The sequence below is a fragment of the Pseudorasbora parva genome, chromosome 2 (genome assembly GCF_024679245.1).
Source record: "Pseudorasbora parva isolate DD20220531a chromosome 2, ASM2467924v1, whole genome shotgun sequence".
NCBI lineage: Eukaryota > Metazoa > Chordata > Actinopteri > Cypriniformes > Gobionidae > Pseudorasbora > Pseudorasbora parva.
The window spans coordinates 21,696,014-21,717,829 of NC_090173.1; the positions used below are offsets into that span (position 1 = coordinate 21,696,014).

Sequence of the window (21,816 nt, forward strand, 5' to 3'; positions counted from 1 at the left end):
CAAGTCTCATTTCAGATTTTTTAATATAAATTCACATTTTATGTCGAATTTCCCATACATTTTTTGTCGTCACTTTTTTATCAATTTAATGAATCCTTGCTGAATAAAAGTATTAATTTATTTTAAAAACATCTTACTGACTCCACATTTTTGAAAATAAATATATATAAAAACAATGAATAGTGCTGCTACCTCCAAGTGATTATTAGAAGATCCTACGTTCCACTTTCCGCTTTGTGGTTGAATAAGAAAGTAGCCTACATTGCCAGCTGGGAGGGTTACTTTAAAAATGGTAATCCAAGCACCACAATATATAATATAAGTAATGTAGCCTAATATGCTTACTTTTGGATTCATTTTTAATTTCACATATAAGTGAAAAGTAATATTTAGGAGAATGTTTGAGCATTCACCAGTAGGTGGCTTACGTGAGTTATCATGACTGGCAACAAAACTGCCAACAAATTATTGGGTCAGTAATTTCAACGGAATTCGCCGTTGGTGATATCCAGGTAATATCATCCACCCGCCACCCACTCAAACCTTTGATTTTCTCGGATTTAAATATCCGCACCGATCATCACAAAATAATTAAAAGATAAGTAAAAGCGTTTACCGTGAAATGAGAATTCCGTTTCTTAAAAAATCAACACATTTATGATTTATTTCATCTCTCATCGACCCACCTGCAATTAATTGGTATTTTTTATTACTTGGAATACATGCAACAGCTAACAAGGTAGGCTATCTGTATTTTGAGAAATTAATAATGGCCTTAAAATAAAAAATGATATAATCTGTGTGACATTACTTAAATGATACATTTGAGTAAATATTAGATAGCCTATAGGTTAGAACAACAAATATATAAAAAAAAAACAATCAATACTAACTATTTACATAATTGTAGCCTACTGGCCCCCCTTTTTTCTGTAAAACATTTAAAATAATGTTTCTCTAAGTGGCTATCTTGTCATCTTCCATCACGGAACCTTGGCGTTTGATACATAGGCCCCAAAGCCTACACAGGCTGACTGGCTCTCGGCCTTAAAACTTTATCATTTATTTCTCTAAATGACATCGCCTACACTTTCCTCTTGATTACTTTTCTGGTGACTATATACTCTGTGAAACCTCTCCATTTTACCGGTCTCCTCATATATTCAGAGGCCTGTCGCCGTGTTTACCCTTCGCGAGGATAAATCGTGTTTTTTCCTATCCCGCGCTTCCATCGTGCGCCGAGCTCGAGCGTTCCGAATGGCGCGAAGGTTTATTTGTTTAGGAAAGCGGCATTTATTTTCCGCGTGGTCTGTTTGGGCAGATGGCGGGTCTCGCCGCGCCAAGTGGACCCGGGTGTTTATTTGAAATGGGGCATGCGGCACGCGAGGGTATTGAGGAGTCCCGTGGACCATGTGTTTCTCTGTGCGCCCTGATTGGATGACGCGGAGTTGGCAGGCGACCTGACGAGAAACAGGAGACAAAATGGCGGGCCGTCTCTCTGTGAGCGTAGGCCTTCCATACGGCGCTGGGTCTGGTTAAAAGCGCCTGGCTTCATGGATGGTTTCATTTCATGAGATCTCGAGATCCAGCACAACACATATTTTAATATGATTTTAAGGCTACATGACAGCGCGATGTAATTTGGTACAATACAGGCTAGGACCCTGATAGTTAAATAACACAGGCCTCCAAAGTACAACATTCGGTTCTTCCAAGAAACGCACGATTAAAATAGTTAATTTCATATAGCCTACGCTATAAAAAAATAATAATTTTCAGCAGTTCGATTAATGGTTAATATTCAGTGTTAAAAGAATCTGGCCAGGAACATGAATGTCATGAACACTTGATTTATGAATTGTTAGTTATAGCTTGAAAAAGTTTTCATCAGTTATTTTATCTTCATTTTCAGGTGTAATTTTACTAATTCTGTTACCACATTTTGTTTCCATCTTTATCTTTCTATTAGACCCTACCACTGTGGTAAATAGAGAAATTGTTAAATTGTTCCGTGAATTAAAAGTGAAATTGTGTGTAGGCTACATTTTAGAAATTATGAAATACTTGTATTTTCTGTGAATGTGTTGAGTTGATAATCTATGTTTTAAATGATAAATATAACAGTAGCCTACATGTGTGTATTTTAAAAAAAATAATAGTAGCCTACATGTGTGTGTTTTTAAAAAAAATTGTTGGCGGTATAAAAACCCTTTCTTTTGTGTCGAAGGCCCATGATGATTGACAGCACACATTAAATTAACCACTCCCTATAGTTTTAGCCCTGCCCTGCATGTGGAACGTCATTTTTTAGAGGAACCAATCAGTAAAGAACCAATCCATCAATGTCAGCTCCTTAGCCAATCAGGGAGAGTATGCTAAACAGCTTTTAGCCAATCACACTCAGTTTGTTCATGCCATCTCCTATATATGCAGCAACCCCTTGCTGTGCTGGATGATTTGACTGAAAATCTGAATGGGATAAGTTACATGACTTGTGCTCCTGTTCTGGTGATTGTGGATTTTAACTCCTGCAAAGAAAGCAAAGGAATTATTTCAGATTATTGAACTCTGATGATTGGCTTGGTTTGAACATCTCGCAGAAATTAGTCATAGTCGCAAATACACAATATCTAAAAATACAAACACACATTGGAAGACTGGACCTTTGACAGAACATTCATTTTTTTGTGTATTAATACATATTCAATTCCCTCACTTACAACACAGTCTCTTTCACATGACGCTATTCACTCCATCACCTTTTCCAAAAAGACCAGCCGTTACATTTCCCCATGTCAAGCATGACGCTCTGCCAACATGTGAATTATGAGGAACAGTTCAAAGGTCTCACCATATGCCAACTGGCTTCTATGATGTTAAAAAAGCAATGTGACATCAGCGTTGTTGCCTATTTCCCAGATGCCATTTATACCCAATTATGGGTGACCATTTGACCAATCGATGTTTCAGAATTGAACCCCCTCATAATTCATTAATTTCTACAGTCAACTTGATGTTTTGATCAATATTACTATAGCATATGATTTTCTTAAAGCTCACCTTTATTTAAATAATGCACACCATGTTTGATGTATTTATTACTTCATACTTTGTTTTGTCAATGTTTATCCAGCCATATAGCCTGCATATACAGTAAATGCCAGGGTCAAGCATTAACGGGGGATCAAGCCTAAATGTCAATTTGAAATTTAAATACTCATAAATCTCTTTTTATTTGTACACTGTAAAAAATGATATGATCAATAAGTTATGGCAACCTATGTTTTTACATTGCTTTAACTTATCAAAGTTAAGCAATGTTATACAATAATCAACTGATTTTAAAGTAAGTTTATGTTAAGTTGAAATGACTTAAATACCAAGTTAATTGTACTTAAATATTTAAAGAAACAACTTATTTACATTGTCAAGTCTGATATTGTTCTTTATGTTATACTCTCAGCCTATATTTATTGTCACATAAAATATGTTAAAATGTACTTTGTTTTATTAGTAAGAGCCTAATGACAACATCTGGTTCACATTGTGAATTCATTTTAGTTAACTGATTGAGTTTACTTATTTGACATTGTACATTATTAGAATAAATATATATCCTCATAAATGTACAAAAAATAACTTTGGACAAATATTTTACCTTAAATTATTATAATATATATTTTTTTCATTTCAAATTCAGCAGGTGTTTAGTAAAGTGACGAGGTGCGACCATGTGAAGTGCAAAATAGTTCAGTCTCCCTTCAGAAGTTTAAGTTGGTGTCAGGCCATTGAGGAACTTCAAGTCACCATTATTTATTTATAGTGCTTTAAATTGTTCTGAAGCTGCTTCACAGTAATAAACATGAAAGTAACCGAATTAATGATGTAAGCTTCATCAAATATGAGACAGATTCAAACTCTGCTGTAATAAAGGTTCTTTATTACACTGTAAAAAAAGAAAGACAAAAGAGAGAACTTAAAAGTTTAAGGTAACCAGCTACAGAACATTTTTGAGTGGATTTAATACATTTGTTTGAGTTACTTCAACTTTTTTCATGTTAAATAGTTTGAATTTTGGATTTTTTACAGTGTAACATTCATCCAGAACCTTTAAAAAACATGGAACCTTTCCATTGTGAGGTTCTTGATAGTGGAAAAAAGTTCTTTAGATTAATACAGTTTTCTTCACACTAAGAAAACAATGGGTTATTTTAAGATCTGTTCACTTCAATGGCACAAAATATGGTTCCTCTGCATGGCATCGCTCGGGAAAAAAATTAACTTTTTGGAAACTTTATTTTTAAGAGCGTAAGCTAGCAAGATAATATGTCATTATTCAGTTCAAAGACAATTAAATTCCATAAATCATTATGAAACTAGTGTAATTCTGCTGTAAAGCAACTCTACAAGAAGATAGTGTCGTTATTCAGATTCATCCAACATGTCAGTGCAGTCAATTCGATAAAATGGCTGAATTTTAAGGTGGAAACCGTACGGACTTCTATTAGGATTAGGGTTGGATAGAAGTGTCAAGCCAATCATTTTCAAACTATTCTCCTAAAAAAAACATAATTTCTATAAAGTGGTTTGTTTTACTGGAGACAAGTTGAGGCTATAGTAAGAGTAACCCTATAGCCATCACACTTGACTGAAAGCTATCAGTTCTGAATCCACCTTTCTGCGTCTGTGATTCTAAGGCCTTCAAAGTGCCAACTCCATGCCTGAATTATGAATGTTATGAGCTTATATGAAAGCATTTCTTTGAATACATAAGTGCAATAGCTTTATGTCATTAATTCATGAGTTTATCTTTCATCGTGTCAATAAACTACTCAGCAAAGGACAAGCAAGATCAGTTTTCTCATGTCAAAAAAGTGAGAAAAATATTCTCAAGGTTAAGTCCTTGAGGAAACTAGCGTGCAGTTGTGACCTCGCTGAGGGCTGTATTTCGGGACGAGCCCACAGCGTTGCGTGTCTCTGTCCCATGAAGATGTCTGTGACAGATGAAGGGACGTTCTTTCATCTGGCGCTTCTTCACTTTGAAGCACTTTGTGAGAGCAGCTGCAAGCGATCTGAAATCTATTAACACCCGCTACTCTCTTAAAAACACATTTCCTGAGGATGTGAAGATGCAGCCACACATGTGTCATGCGTTCGCTGCGTGACCCCTCCGTATAATTACATGCAGGAAACATGGTGGCATAAATGATAGATTTCAACAAGGGTTAAAAATACATGTTTGGGAGAATGGATGCTGTAAAGAGATGCTGGGTTGTTGGTCTTTAGATGATCTCACATCCCAGCTATGATGTTCAGCTCATTTAATCTTAAAACACTGCAGCCAACAAACCAACCTTACCAGGCTGAATGTCTAAATTTAAGACGTATTCAATATATAGGAAGAGAATATGTAATGATATGCAAAACCTAGCTAATCTTGCTTTAGGTGGTGAGAGTCTGGCTTTTTCAAGGGGACAGTGTAGATTTTCACTTGTCCACTAGATGGCGCAACCGACAAACATATTACAATCATTGCTCAGATTTGGGTCCATATTGACATGACAGCATTATGCAGTTGCTGCAGATCTCCCATTCCACCCTATCCCAAATGAGCTATATTGGATTGAGATCTGGTGACTGTGGAGGCCATTTGAGTTTAGAGAACTCATTGTCATTTTCAAGAACCCCGTTTGAGATGATTTGAGATTTTTGACATGGCATGTCATCCTGCTGACCTTCAGAAGATGGGGCAGCCGTGGTCATAAAAGGATGGACATTGTCAGCAACAATCCTAATATAGGCTGTGGGGTGTGGAGGTTAAACAATGCTCAAATGGTTCTTGGGCCCAAAGGTGCCCAAACTGTGACCACCAGCACCAGCCTGAACTATAGATATGAGGCAGGATGTATCCTTGTTATTTTAAGTCAAATTCTGACCCTTTATCTGAATGTCGCAGCAGACACTGAGACTCATCAGACCAGGCAACGTTTTCCAGTCTTCTATTGTCCAATGTTGGTGGGTCTACATAAATCATAGCCTGTTCTCAGCTGACCTCAGCTGATCTGATCTTCTAGCCTAGGTTCGGCATGTTGTGCATTCAGAGATGCTCTTCTGCAGACCTCGGCTGTAACAAGTGGTTATTTGGGTTACTGTTGCCCATCCATTAGCTGGAGCCATTCTGGCCATTTTCCTCTGACCGGCATTTTCTGCCGCTCACGGCACTGTGACAAAAAAAAGGCAAATTCTGCAGTACAATCGACTGGGATGTTTAAGTTATTTCAACTTAAATTATGTTAAACTGACTTTAAAAAAGGAGTTACATCTTGTATAACTAATAAAAATAAGTTTAACATTTCTTAACTTATTTTGATGAGTTAAAACAATGTAAAAACATATGTTGTAATCACTTATTAAACATATCATTTTTTACAGTGTGGATTTTCTTTTTTCTTTTTCCAGATAATTTAAACCCTAAAGATGGTTGTGTGTGAAATCCCATTGATTCCATTTTCTGAAATACTCAGACCGCCTGTGTGATATTTGCACCAACAATCATATCACATTCAAAGTCACTTGATCACAGTTTAATGCCATTCTGATGCTCAGTTGGATATTATGGTTATTATATGTGCAAAACACACACACACACACACCTATATATATATATATATATATATATATATATATATATATATATATATATATATATATATATATATATATATGTGTGTGTATATATATATGTGTGTGTACATATGTCCTCATATTTCAAATAACTTGAAAAACATACAAAATTATGTTTTTTTTTTGTTTGTTTTTTTGAGAAAGTAAAGATGCAGAATGTTTCCTGTGGTGGGTATAGGTTTAGGGGTAGGGGCAGTGTAAGGGGATAGAAAATACGGGTTGTAGGCTACGGTATAAACGCCATTACTATAGAAACCACATAGACGTGTGTGTGTGTGTGTGTGTGTGTGTGTGTGTGTGTGTGTGTGTGTGTGTGTGTGTGTGTGTGTGTGTGTGTGTGTGGCCTAATTTGGATACAACATCTGTCTGTGATGGGGGAACTTCAGGATATGGGGAAAAGAACACATGATTTATGGTTATAGCCAGGCACAAATGCATCAACAGGTGAAATACAGCAATGCCAACATTCTAGGCTCTTTCTTTCTTTCTTACAAAACACTAAATTTACCTAATTTACAAAGATAAATACATGCACAAATAAGTAAAAAGATGTTGGCATTACTGTGCCGGCACAATAACAACATAATGAGCCCAAGGTCTGACTTAAACAAAGAAATTGGATATTAAAGGAAGAAAGTTGCATTACCATACCACGGGGAGAACATAAATATATAGTTTATTAAAAATATAATATTTTTTTTTAAAGCAAGCAAAATAGAAAGTAATCAAAGTTAACTAGATCGCGCAGTTCTCTGACCTTCAGCGCTCGCGCTGTGATAGTGAGCGCGGCCATGTCACGTGGCCACGAGGCACCTAAATATCCAGTGCTTTCTCTCTCAATATTTCTGTAGATCGATGCGTTTTTTTTAAACCAACCTTCTAAAATTAAAACTAGTTGCGGACATAAATTGTAAATAGTCTAAGATAGCCCGTTGTAGCCGATAAACTTTAAAAAAATTAAATGTTAAAAAGAAAAAGTTAAAGCTATAGGCCTACATCTTAGATGCAAGATGATACAATTTGTATCTGTATCTGTCATTTTTAGTCCGCGTTGGGATATAATCTTATTTACATTTTGTTAGCTGTAAATAGGCTATTATGCGAAACAGCAACATAGGCTACGATTTAGTTTAGCAATTTGTCACAATTTTGAGTCTCGATATTTGTTAAATCTGTGTTTCCAACATGATTGGGTATTAATAAACTCCTTTTCGTTCGTTTCGTTTCGGTTTAAAATAAAATAAAAGGCTATAACGATAGAAAAAAATAGGTCTCCGTAACAGAACTGAACCTGCATTCATGCGGCTTTCAACATCTCAAGACAACAATGCTCTAGAATTAATTTAGACTTTAGTACACACGATGGGGTCTTCTTCTTCTTCATGTTGTGTTGAAAATGAGTTTTGGTGTCAGTGATTAGGCTACCTATTACAATTAGCTAATAATATTTAAGAAGCAAGTAGCCTAATTTAACTGCAATATTAGCTATTAGGCTATTTTATTCATTTTAAGGTCGATGAAGAATTTATGCAAGAATAATGCTTAGGCTACTATTTTAAATTATCTGTCATTATTAGGCTATTAAATTATTCTTAAGTCCTACTGTAGCTACTGTCTAATAAGCATATTTTGTGTATGCTTATAAGTATAGGTCATATATTTATTGCAGCCGTTTATGTAGGCTAATTTGTGTATCCTCGTGTTATTTTTAGTTGTTTTTTATTTTATTTTATTGCCTCAATTATTAAATTACCACAGTTAGTTTAATTATCCCTAATAACATCTATTAATGATATTTATTTGACCTCTAAAATAGGCTGCTTAACATTTTTAACTATTTTTTAGAATTGATTTAATTGTATATAACCTTTCATTAGGCCTATCTCGTTTATAAAATATGTTTAAAGGCCTATAAGGAAATAGGATTGAATTTGAAGTTTAATTTAGTGCTATAGCAGTCTGATTCGACAGGCATGGTTGTCTACATTTCGCTTTTATTCCGAAAAGAAGGCATCAAATGTGATTGGGTGTTGAATGTCTCCTCCGCTTTCAAACGTCAACACCCACCTTTAGTCACCGTGACCAGTCCCGCTTTGACAATTCCACACCAGGCGATCCCATTGGCTTCAGTCGTGTAGGTGGAGACTCAGCCTTGCGATTTCCATTGGCCTACGCCATCCAATGGCACACGAAGCCACGCCCTCCCCTCCCCTAAATTATTATTCAAATGCATGGGCATTTGTACAGAATATTCATGATGAAACAAACCTGAATGGCCCAGATTGACTCTTCTCCAACCAATAGGGAGGCGGCGTCGTTATCGCGCTGTCATGCAGATAGAAATGACCCGACAAATGCTAGGCTATAGAAAAACATTTTTATTTGCTTTTAGTCACACGTTCGTCCGTAATTATTTCCGAAAGCATGGTTTAAAGACATTAAACAAACTCAGTAGACACACCCAAAGTTTATTTTACGAGAAAATAAATCCAATTAAATATATTCTCTTTTATGTGTAAAATTTTACTTAGTTATTTAATTATATTCATTGTATTACATTTCATAATATTGCAAAATACATTTAAAACAGAAAGCCTAATGTAACAGAACTTGTGAATTATACTAGCCTATACTTTATGGGAAAAAAAAGGTTGTAAAGCAGCCATGACTTAAAAACAACAATGACAAAATTGACACAACTTAGACAAACGTAAAAAAAAAAGTAATGATCTGTGATTATATCACGGGTCATGCTAAAACAAAATATGACTAACTCCTCTAAACAGCATTATATCAATGTGCATTAGTTTAAAACAAAACAATTTGTAATAGCTTTAAAGCAGCTTTGGAAATAGACATTGTGTATTGACAGGTAGCAAAACTGCATTTCATATTTAAAAAAACAGAAATGACCCAATTTTGACAAAAATATAAATATTTCGGCACTAAACACAAGATGCAAATGCTTGCACCCCTTCTATAATTAAATTACAAATCATTAAAAACGAAAATACAAAATAAAACAGAAAATTCCCTTTTAATAAATTACAGACTCCTTCAAGATATTTTATTTTAGAATCGACCACTTGATCTGCTCCTTAGCTGACTGTAACACCTGAAAAATCAAACAGAATTTCAGTGAACATTCATTTGAGTTCTTAATGTGATTTTCACATTCCTTCCATATAATGCCAGTAACAATAATAAAAGCCCTCACCAAATCAATGCAATATAGTTGTAAAGCACCATTTTCAATTTCTCTGATTTTGTATTTTCTAGCTACATAAACACCATTATGAAATTAAATATGCAATTAAATAAATGTGCACAATACTCGAACGAATAGTGCAATGATGAGGTGTACTATATTTTTTTAATGACCAAAGTTCCCCAATAAACTAACATGTTTATATGATGGCCACAAGGGGGCATCTGAAGACCACGTTGGACTCGGACGTTTCTTTACAGCTGTCTCTTTCATAATTAAACTTCAATTTAGATTAGTTTCATTCCCATATCTATGATACTACATCTCTGTTGTTACTCTATCAAAATGTTTTAAAGATTTACTCAAAATATCAAAAGTTTAACTACAATTTAAGCATGAGTTAAGCAATACAGTGTTCATGCACTTACATTAGAGGTGAGAGCCAGTTTCTCAGTGATGTGCTGTCAAGGTTAGAGTTAGTAGTAAAGATTAGCGAGATATGCAAAGATATAATGATGTTAATGACAGTGCGGGCATTAATGAGTTAGACAGAAAGCGAAACATTTCAGACTTTTTGGTTTGGACCTTTAAAATGTTTCACAATCATGTTAACAGGTGGGGGAAAAAATGCATCATCATAGTGTCTGTGCATGTGTGTGTGTGTGTGTGTGTGTGTGTGTGTGTGTGTGTACCTGTGCCACACTCTGTTCTGATAATGGGTTGTCATCTGCCTGCAAAGTAAAAATCAGAGAGAAAAAAAATCACAATTAAAAAAAATAACCAACAAAAACAACCAAGCCAGACATAATGTGCGATATGTTTCAAACTGAGGTTATACCTCATACCAAAGTGAGGGTTAAGATCAACAGCACACCACAACTCATCTGCCACTACTGTTAAACCAACCCGATCACACATATGATATGACACGCGCTTGGGTAGGTTTAGGGTGGTGGGGCGTATATATGACACGCGCTTGGGTAGGTTTAGGGTGGTGGGGCGTATATATGACACGCTCTTGGGTAGGTTTAGGGTGGTGGGGCGTATATATGACACGCTCTTGGGTAGGTTTAGGGTGGTGGGGCGTATATATGACACGCTCTTGGGTAGGTTTAGGGTGGTGGGGCGTATATATGACACGCGCTTGGGTAGGTTTAGGGTGGTGGGGCGTATATATGACACGCTCTTGGGTAGGTTTAGGGTGGTTGGGCGTATATATGACACGCTCTTGGGTAGGTTTAGGGTGGTGGGGCGTATATATGACACGCTCTTGGGTAGGTTTAGGGTGGTGGGGCGTATATATGACACGCTCTTGGGCAGGTTTAGGGTGGTGGGGCGTATATATGACACGCTCTTGGGTAGGTTTAGGGTGGTGGGGCGTATATATGACACGCTCTTGGGCAGGTTTAGGGTGGTGGGGCGTATATATGACACGCTCTTGGGTAGGTTTAGGGTGGTGGGGCGTATATATGACACGCTCTTGGGTAGGTTTAGGGTGGTGGGGCGTATATATGACACGCGCTTGGGTAGGTTTAGGGTGGTGGGACGTATATATGACACGCGCTTGGGTAGGTTTAGGGTGGTGGGGCGTATATATGACACGCTCTTGGGTAGGTTTAGGGTGGTGGGGCGTATATATGACACGCTCTTGGGTAGGTTTAGGGTGGTGGGGCGTATATATGACACGCTCTTGGGTAGGTTTAGGGTGGTGGGGCGTATATATGACACGCGCTTGGGTAGGTTTAGGGTGGTGGGGCGTATATATGACACGCTCTTGGGCAGGTTTAGGGTGGTGGGGCGTATATATGACACGCGCTTGGGTAGGTTTAGGGTGGTGGGGCGTATATATGACACGCTCTTGGGTAGGTTTAGGGTGGTGGGGCGTATATATGACACGCGCTTGGGTAGGTTTAGGGTGGTGGGGCGTATATATGACACGCTCTTGGGTAGGTTTAGGGTGGTGGGGCGTATATATGACACGCTCTTGGGCAGGTTTAGGGTGGTGGGGCGTATATATGACACGCTCTTGGGTAGGTTTAGGGTGGTGGGGCGTATATATGACACGCTCTTGGGTAGGTTTAGGGTGGTGGGGCGTATATATGACACGCGCTTGGGTAGGTTTTAGGGTGGTGGGGCGTATATATGACACGCTCTTGGGCAGGTTTAGGGTGGTGGGGCGTATATATGACACGCGCTTGGGTAGGTTTAGGGTGGTGGGGCGTATATATGACACGCTCTTGGGTAGGTTTAGGGTGGTGGGGCGTATATATGACACGCTCTTGGGTAGGTTTGGGGTGGTGGGGCGTATATATGACACGCTCTTGGGTAGGTTTAGGGTGGTGGGGCGTATATATGACACGCTCTTGGGTAGGTTTAGGGTGGTGGGGCGTATATATGACACGCTCTTGGGTAGGTTTAGGGTGGTGGGGCGTATATATGACACGCTCTTGGGTAGGTTTAGGGTGGTGGGGCGTATATATGACACGCGCTTGGGTAGGTTTAGGGTGGTGGGGCGTATATATATATGACACACTCTTGGGTAGGTTTAGGGTGGTGGGTTCGTATGTATAATACGCCATAAAATGCGTGTCATATGCACGCGAAAAACTGCGTTTTTCCATAAACACATTTGTCAGAAACTAGAGCTTTAGATTAGACCTTATTTTAACTGTATTTGTATTTTTAACTATTTTTTGAAGCGGGACAGTGTCTTCCCCCTTGTACTTGAGTAAAAAAATCCAGTATAAAAGAGCATAAATCAGATTTGTGGACTTCTGAAATCATGCCCCGGTCATTGACTGAGTGAGTTTATGTGAGCGTAACTCAAAGATGTGACTCAGTGTCTCCCACTCCACAGCAAAAGGTTTACGGTCAAATGTCAGCGGGACATTTTCGTAATATTGATCGGCTACCTCGCTTACAACTGTTCCTCTTGTGAGCCTCACACACACTTGTGCATGCCATGCAGTTACCTGCCCACTCTCTTACCCTTATCCCTCTCTCTTTCTCTTTCTCTCTCTGTCTCTCCTGCTCTAAAGCTGAAGAAGAGAGGAAGGGGGGCTGAAGGAGAGCTAAAGTAGCTGCCGGCTCTCTCTTTGGCCCTCCACGTTACCAGTGATGTAATCAAAAAGGACGAAGGCATACGCTTGCTCCGACAAACACTGACAGGGCAAGAGAGGGGACATTTAGTTTGCCTGCGTGTATCTATGTGAAAGGGACACCTTAGTTATAGAATAATGGAATGGACCCTTCTGTTTATGTCTCTTTCACATTCTACACATAAAATAAAATACAAATAAAAACCTCAAACTGGTCAGACAGAAAAGGGAACTTCATGTCAAGCTGATATTATTTGAAAAGGTAATTATAAAGACAGGAAGCAGTGATTCTGGGTATAAAAAAGGCAAGCTAGAAACTGCGCTGACATGCAGTATACTTATTGATCCTATCTGACACATGTCTGAGCTCTAGGAGCATTGTGAAGCACAACTCAGAGATACAGAAAACAAGCATTGACAGTTCATTACACAATTACATATCGATCTTTGATACAGTCTCTTACCCTGTAGTTGACCTTCTCAATGACCTGTTGGGGGTCACTCTCCAGGATCACCCTGTTGACAAGTTGAGCATTATCTAATTATTGAGAATTAATAATAATATATATTTTTAATTCCATATTGCTTGATGGATTGTGATGGAGAAGAACCATCATTTATAATTTAATCTAAAAAAGTGTTTTAAAATCACAAAATAAAATCAGCCTGCTGTCATTTTACCAGTTACTGGTATATTTACTCTAAATAAAACGTAAGGTTTAAATTTAAAAGTACATTTGTTTTCCTTTATCAGTTATTTTTCTGGCATCAAAGATCGTGTCGGAGGATTATATGTTTTTTTAGAGCATTTGACAGCAGTTTGTTTTGTAAACCAGGTACAATGTAATGAAGAGTTTGCAAAGAAGCTTTTGTTGAAAGATGAAGCAGCTAAACTGTATTAAATCTGGCAGCAGCTGCATCACAAACAAGTAAATTATTGCATAATGCTTTTTCTGTAAGACGGTTGGATACTGTTTTCAAATCACTTACTCACGTGCAATAGTGGATGCTATTTCGTATACAGTGACATTAGCCAATCAATCATAAAAGTGGCCATATAGTGACAAGCCTTAAAGAAGCCCCTTAAAAACAGATCACTTCAGACAGAGGATCAGAATCAAGGTTGAAAATAATTGTAATAATGTATTAACATTATAAGAGAACCTCAAGGAACATATTAAAATAAAATCCATGTCATGACCTCTTTAACTATATTGTGTCACTGTATTATTGTGGTAGGCCTATAATTTATTTGTTTTTATCTGTTATTTTACTTAATAGCAAATATAGATTAAATAGATTATTTTAAATGTATTTATTATATTTAATATATTGTTATGGGGTGCCTGAATTGGCCAAGTGCACCCACCACACAGATCCATATTACAATTTATGCAATTAAGAACAGAACATACACACTACCATTCAAAAGGGTCAGTAAAAAACTTTACTTATATACTATACTAAACAATATTAGTATATTGAACTTTCTATTCATCAATAAATCCTTAAAAAGTATACTACGATTTTCAAGTTTCTGTTTTCAAGATTAATAATCATGTAACACTGAAGACTGGAGTTATGATGCTGAAAATTCAACTTTGATGACAGGATTACAGTTTAAAAATTGTATCAAATAAATGCAGCCTTGGAGTAGAAAATCCTAAATAAAATCCTAAAACATAAATCTTACTGATACCAAACTTTTGAATGGTAGTATGTTCTCTTGCTGTTCTCAGCTAATTGAATGTGCAGGTCTTAGAAGAAGAGAATCATTTATCATTTAATATTTACCCTCCATCGATGATTTCATCCACCACTAGGAACACTCCGTCCATATTATCCAGCAGAGTCCTTTTCTCCACATTCTTCCTGTTGGAAAAGAACCAGGCACCTGAGCACACAAGTCTTCTATCCTTGACATCTTGGGCTGCACAGTTTCTATGGCTACCACAAAAGGCTTGCATGCCAGGAATTCTGTGAATTCTGACATGAATTAGCCTAAAGGGCAGCTGGAACAGCACATGGTATCAATGGAACTGTTCTTAAATATCAAAACATGCAATGGCCTCGCTGTTGTCCTAATATTACATGGCCTCAGATTTCATAAACTACTGTTCAAAATATTTATATGTGTATATTTTTTTCATGCGTCTTTTTTCAAGAAGTCTATTATGCTCATCAAGGCTGCATTTATTTAATCATATTACATGATTACAATTATTAAGTAAAAGTTACATGATTACAATTTAAAGTAAAAGTTTTCTGTTTTATATGCATGCAAAATACTAATAATAATTTGATAAATTCATGACATATTTCACTTTATTCTATAAAATCATTTTTTTTTATAATACATTTTTAGTACATTTAAATAATACATATTATTTTATGTTTTGTTATCTTAAACGCTCAAAGTGTCAGGTGGTGCAACTGTTTGAACAAATGAACAGACTACTATATAACATGAGGCCTGTTGCATAAAGCTAGTTGAACAAACTCTGAGTTTCAGAGTAGGTTTAGAGTTGATAAATCCAACCTGGTTTATATCAAGTTCAACCGTTTCTCAAAGCTTGGTATAAACTTTCTCTGTCAACTCAGGTTTAATCCAGAGTTACCGATTAACTCTGAAGCGCGTGCGCCTGAAAGTGTGACACGTGCGGCAAACAGCCAATCACAGTGTCCGTTTGATTCACTTCTCTTCTGAAGATTGAGAGATCGTTTTGCAAATTATCATGAAATGTGTTTACAAAGCAGGAATAAACACTGCTGCTGCAGCGGCAGTTTGAGAAGCACCATAAAGAATATCTGACTATATCAATGCATGACACAAATCAAAGAAATATGCCTAATAATTATAGGTTCACAAAGAGCTCAAATGAATACACGTTATTTAAAAGAATTATGAACCCATGTATTATATTTACTATTTGGCTACTTGTCAATCAATATAGTATTTATATGAACATATTATATTAATTAAAAGTGATCATAATTCATATAATGTAAATATAATAAATAATTAGCACAAAAAGATTTTTAGAGAATTTAAAGAATTAGCACCACAATTTTATTTCTGAAGTTTTCTCATTATAAACTGCTCTAATTTGGAGATACAGGGGGTGTGGCTTTATTGTGTCTTTACTTATAGCTGATTGGTCCAGTTTGGGTTTGTGATCTCTAACCCAGAATAAAACCATGCAGTGTAAGTTACCATGGTAATGAACACTGCTAAAAACCAATCCATCTTCTTGAGCCTGAAAAACTAGAGTTTGCTCAAACTAATCTCGAACTTACCTGGGTAACAAATGAAACCAGCTTTGTGCAACAGGCCAATAATGTCATCTTAATAACAACACATTCAAAACGAAATACTATGGCATCATTTTAGATTTGAAACCTATAAATACATTTTATAAATATCAGTCATTTTAGAGCCATTCAGATAATTGAAAAACTTTTGCACAGCATTTTGTATATTCTCAAATGTCAGGGTGGCACAACTGCAAGCATGGCTCTTTTATTATGAATTGACAAGTTGATAACAGTAAACATGATAATGCATCATCCAGAAGACCCCAACTGATCCTTGTGGCAGAGTGAAAAGGCTTGGAGATCTCTCTCAAATACTGGTAAAAACTGCTAAACTCAAGAATGGCTAGGTTGATTCACTTTCCATGTCAGGTGGTACAACTATATTATATACATACAACTACTTGGTTGTACTGCCTGACATAAAAACAGTCAAAAAATTAAAGGGTAAACACTTTGAAATGTTGTTTAACAACTAAAACATGCTTTAAAAAAATGCATTACATTAAAATAGGGCCTGAACTCACCTCAACATCTGACTGAGAGACTCAAACAAGCAGTTCAGCACTGCCATTAACATGAGCTGAGGATTAGACAAATACAGGAAGAGAGAGAGACAGACCGAAAAGGAAATGGGATGAAACATTACTGACTTTTTGTTATATCTGTATCCTCTTAGACACACAAAAAAGACAGCAATGTCAAATATTGTCTAAAAAAATTAAATTAACAGCTCACTATAATGGTCAGAAAGAATTACTGTCACATGCAAAATGAGTGACAAGATTATAGTTTGGACAACATTTGGATGTACAACACGACTTACCTCATTCTCCTGAGCGCTGCCAACTACATAGAAGAACAAGTCTATGCTGCTCTTGTAGACTATCGTCATCCCTTCTACGAAGGCAATCTCATCTGTGGACACACAAATGAACAATTGTATGTGTGTGCATTCGTTATTGGCTTATCCCGATTCACTATGGTAAGCCTATTATAAGTGTTTGTATTTGAGACCTTACGGGATGTTTTTGTGGGAAATTACAAACATATATCACTCACCCGTGTGTCTCGTCATATCTTTGAATAGAGAAGTTGATCTTGCTACTTTGACGTGCGTATAGTGCGGGAGCGGCATAGGTTAGTTGTCACAACGAGCGAGAAGGTAAATGGAGCAGGTAAATCTCAAACCTCCAGGAAAATAACCCGTTTATAAAAACACAGAACAGAGGGGAGTCTGCTGGTAAAATAAAAACGTGAAAAAGCTCGTAATAAAACCCGAATCAACATATTTTCATTGTTGGCGAGAACTGAGGGATTTGACATGTTGTAAAAGTAACGCGAGTCAGGTATTTTATTTGACAGATACATTTCCATATGTTGCTCTCTAACAGAGCTCATGTCAAACAGGTGTGCCAGTTTTTCAGTCTGGTTGAGAGCACCTGGAGATTCAGTTTGGTGCTCACACTGCACATAGTGTGATCCATTAAATATAACTACAACAAAAAATTATAATATAATTATTGCACTTTAATCAGGTTCAAGTAAGTCTAAAACACCACAGACACTTTTCAACTTTTTTATTGGCATATTTTGCTAAATTTAGATTTGGCGATATGACTCTAATGACTTCTAAATTCCTGATCCTTTCATGAGCTCCATGAAAAGCCAAGACTGGGAAGAACAGCAGCTTCTAGCATAAATCCCCCATTGAGAACAGAGCATGCATCAATGACAACAGAATGACATTGATTAGGTTAAACAATTTAAGGAGGAGCTGGGGTGGAGGTGGGTTGCAAAGCAGTGTGTAGTGGAAGCAGCCAAGCAGGCAGACTGAACTGAAGCCGCGCTTAAGTAGGCACCCTGTTTGAGAGTTGCCAATTGAGTGCATAGGAATTGGATCAGATAATAAAGTTGGGGTTGGAATTTTCCCAATCAGCTGAAAGCAAAGCTTGACTATGTGGCCTGTCTGAACTAACGCAGAATGCTTGACTTTATTTTTTAACAAAAATAATATATAACCTGTGATAATACAAATATAGTATACCTTAAAATACTGTATAATACTAATATTAAACCCCTTTTTTTATTAACCCCCTTGAGCCGTATGGTTTACTTTTATAATGAATGGCTTCAAATTTTGGGCTGCCATTTTGGAAGAGCCAGGATATAACTATGATTGCATTCGTCTGAAAGATGTCATATAAACCTATAGGATGGCTTGATGGTGAATCATGGCCTAATTTTCAGTTTTGGGTGAACTATACCTTACATTTACATTTACATTTAATCATTTAGCAGACGCTTTTATCTTTAGCAGACGCTTTTATCGTCTTTTAAAAACTTTTCGGTGTTTTAAAAACACCGAACCGAGGGGAGTCTGCTGGTAAAACAAAGTAAAATCAATTTTAGTAACATTACTGAAAGAGCGCTTTGTTCTTAATTTTGATAAAAACCTTGCCAGAACGTTAGCTAAACTTCTGAGATCATTCCCTGTTAGCTGGGTTGAATGAGACAGTAAAAATGCGTAAAGTCAATATACAGCACAATTTTTAAATAAGGTCCAGTGAGTGCATTTGATAGAAGTTTCTGGGGATAATTCAAGATGAGTTTGTCTATTAATATGTACCAGGAAATCTGAGCCCAGATAAGTGTTTTACTTTGAGATGCTGTGCTAAAAGGCAGAGGTGTCTAATTACTAAAAGTTTCATGTGAAGCAAAACCTTTGGAGGTCAGAAGCTATATCTGCCCCTTTTCAGTCACGAATAACTCAACAAATCAGACAGTTTTACCTTTCATCGGGTTCACCTTTAAAAGAGAAATACAGGTGTATATTTTGACCAAGCTAAAACAGTTAACACCTAAACAGGTGAAAGGATCAGGGTGGTTGTGTTATCCTGGTACATACTCCTTCACCCCACAGGGCAAGTAACAGAAACATTTATGAGTTCTAGAACAGGTTCTCCACCCAGTTTTCCAGTAATCTGACCTGCAAGCCCCGGAGGAACCTTCCAAATTCAAGCTCTAATGACCAAGAAAAACGGTAAACTAGTCTGAAACTTGATCTGGGACACTTCTTATTTTACTTAAGAGAGTGAATCTGGTCCTAATCGACACAATAAAGTCTCTAAAATCCCCTGAATTTAGAAGGAAACACTGATCTGAAGAGAAGAGCTTGAGTTGGAACGTAAAGCAGCCCATCAGGTCTACTCACACCTAGCAATACACCTGGCAGTATCCCAGCTAACAGGCAAAGTACTCAGAACTTGAGCTTATGTTCTGACAAGGTTCTCACAAAGTTATAAACAAGCATTCTTCCAAAAAGCGTTAATGGAATATTCATCCAAAATTACCTGGTCTTTGATTACAAAACATTCCTTTAACAACATTAATGCTTTTAAATAATAAACTTACTGTCAGCTTTATGTGTTTTGTCGAAGACATTCTTTTCAAAGTTCTTCTGCTCTTTCATGGAAGGGTAGAGTTCTGGATCAAAGTACTGTAATCAAAACATGAGTACATATATAATTGCACAGCAGTTAATCATGATAATTTATGTGTAAATAGCAATCATTTCCATCTTCTGTAAAAAGAAAGAATACGAAAAGGGGAAAGGGGTCTAAGCACCTTTGAAAGCAGTCTGTTTCCATCGTTGTCTGTGATGAAGACGGCCTTCACTGTGTACAGCGAGGGTTCCTGCACAGTTGAGGAAAAAATCAACATTATTTTCATGCATTTAACATTATGGGACTTTGTTGTATCTATGATGACATAAATACACCTTAAAATGCATCATGCCTACAGGCAGAAAAAAAGGACTATGAAAAAAAAGAGAGAAGATCCAGAAGAGGCTGTTTGTTGGCTTTCCCTCGACTGCGTCCAGCCGGGCCAAAGTTCTGTCATGCACTGACTACCACTGATTCAAAGTCTGAGTGTATCACAGAACTTGAGCCAGGCGAACAGAAGGAGAAAAAAATCCTTCAGTCACCTTTTCAGATCATCTGGTTGGAAATACAAGAGAACCCTGCCTGGGTACAGACCTTCAGGGCCCAACGATGAAACGTCGCCCTTTGTATATTATAATATCCATTTCACAGTAAGGCAATGTGTAAACAAAAACCCTTTAAATAATATATTCTGTCCAGTGTAGCAAACTATATGCAGCATATATCCATCCAAGTAAGGGTTCCTTGTGTGTTCCTAAGTAAACAATGACTTTAACACTGCAAAGCCTTGTATTTTTTACATGCTAGTAACTGTAATACCCTGTTACATCAATCTTCTAACTATAATATATTACAATATATCAAAATTTAAAAGTTATCCTTCGACTACTAGTGTAAGCTATATTTAAAATCTTAAAGTAATGTAGGCTACTTTAAATATCACCTTTTCCTACAAACAAGGCATTTATTTAGCCCAATAGAATAACGCCGTAAAAGAGGTCCTGCTATTTTTCTACAGCTACCGTATTAATCATTTGCAGTTATAATGTATGTTGTCTATATGGGTCAACTCATAAGAGTATTAAAAAGTCCATGGCAAGCAATAACCCTGATCTCCTCCAAGTATCCACCTGTGGAATCAATCACGCGCACAACAGGCTGCAGCGCGCGCTCCGCTCAGCTCCGGCAGAGACGCATCGAGGACGTGGCATCCACGTCCCACTTTGAAAAGCCACATCTTCCACGACTAGACCGAGAGAAAAAAAACTTTCAGAACAAACTGAACATAAACAAACCCGTAGTGCGCAAGAAGTGGACACACTACGCTATATATTCACATTGTGCACTACCATGATACCGTCCGTAATAATAATAATAACAAAAAAAGATTGTTATGGTTTGCTCCCATACATTTTCGTTCGCTCGTAAACAGACACCGCATCGGTTTCTGCCAACGATTTCGCCTCTGCGGGGAATAAAACATGCGCGAGCATTTGTATTACAAGGCGACCCACATTTTCAGTAGTTCACAACTGTTCAGTTTTTTAAATATTGTTCCAACTTAGAACACTAAGCCTTAGAATAATGTAAAGAGAAAATAGTTGCTGTCGAAAACATACTTCTCCATATATGCCAAGAGAAAGGCAGCGCACAAGCTACTATTTTAACGTTTACAATGAATAAAATAATTAAAAACAGCGATTAAATGGCAAACATGTCTTACCAGAGCAGCGGAGTCCATGGTGGAAGCACAGTGTTGACGTGGACAGCTTTGAGCTGTCATTACAGTAGCGCTCCTAAACCCTCTGACTCACAGGGGGCGTGTCTGCAACTACAGCCCTCATGCCGCCATGTTGGCTCAAACCTACGAGCGTTCTGCTTCTGCAGCGCTGCCATGCAGGAGCCACAATGGGGGCTTTCATCATAAGTTCTTAGGTAGTCTTTCGAACGAAATTAAAATTTTTAGCGTCATGTCATTTGCTCTAGTGGGTAACCCGTTTTGCATAGAAAGTTTCACATGACTTCCACATCCAACAGGACATGCAATGAATAGATAATGAACGACTGC

At 37.2% G+C, this 21,816-nt stretch overlaps 1 protein-coding gene across 4 annotated transcripts; it reads right to left on the reverse strand.

The window, feature by feature from the left end:
• Nucleotides 1-9,047: 9,047 nt before the first annotated feature.
• Nucleotides 9,048-21,580, reverse strand: copz2 (COPI coat complex subunit zeta 2). Of its 4 annotated transcripts, XR_010908666.1 has the most exons (11): nt 21,472-21,580; nt 19,930-19,998; nt 19,717-19,801; nt 17,129-17,220; nt 16,830-16,885; nt 14,785-14,862; nt 13,455-13,506; nt 12,881-13,053; nt 10,585-10,623; nt 10,321-10,353; nt 9,048-9,799 (listed from the first exon to the last, which is right to left on the reverse strand). XR_010908666.1 is itself a non-coding variant. In XM_067460230.1 (10 exons), the coding sequence occupies exons 1-10, from the start codon at nt 21,529-21,531 to the stop codon at nt 9,752-9,754; spliced, it is 612 nt and encodes a 203-aa protein (XP_067316331.1). In that variant the 5' UTR covers nt 21,532-21,580; the 3' UTR covers nt 9,048-9,751. The 4 variants fall into 4 exon arrangements, 2 of the variants coding, with proteins under 2 accessions (XP_067316331.1, XP_067316350.1); XR_010908665.1 differs by lacking the exon at nt 10,321-10,353; XM_067460230.1 differs by lacking the exon at nt 12,881-13,053.
• Between the last annotated feature and the right edge of the window lie 236 nt (nt 21,581-21,816).

Coding starts and splice junctions, on each gene's coding strand:
- copz2 (XM_067460230.1), bottom strand. CDS start 21,531: ATGACAGCTCAAAGCTGTCCACGTCAACACTGTGCTTCCACCATGGAC. Junction 17,221..19,716: donor CAAAACACATAAAGCTGACA/GTAAGTTTATTA, acceptor GTGTGTCCACAG/ATGAGATTGCCTTCGTAGAA. Junction 9,800..10,320: donor AACTGGCTCTCACCTCTAAT/GTAAGTGCATGA, acceptor TTGATTTTTCAG/GTGTTACAGTCAGCTAAGGA.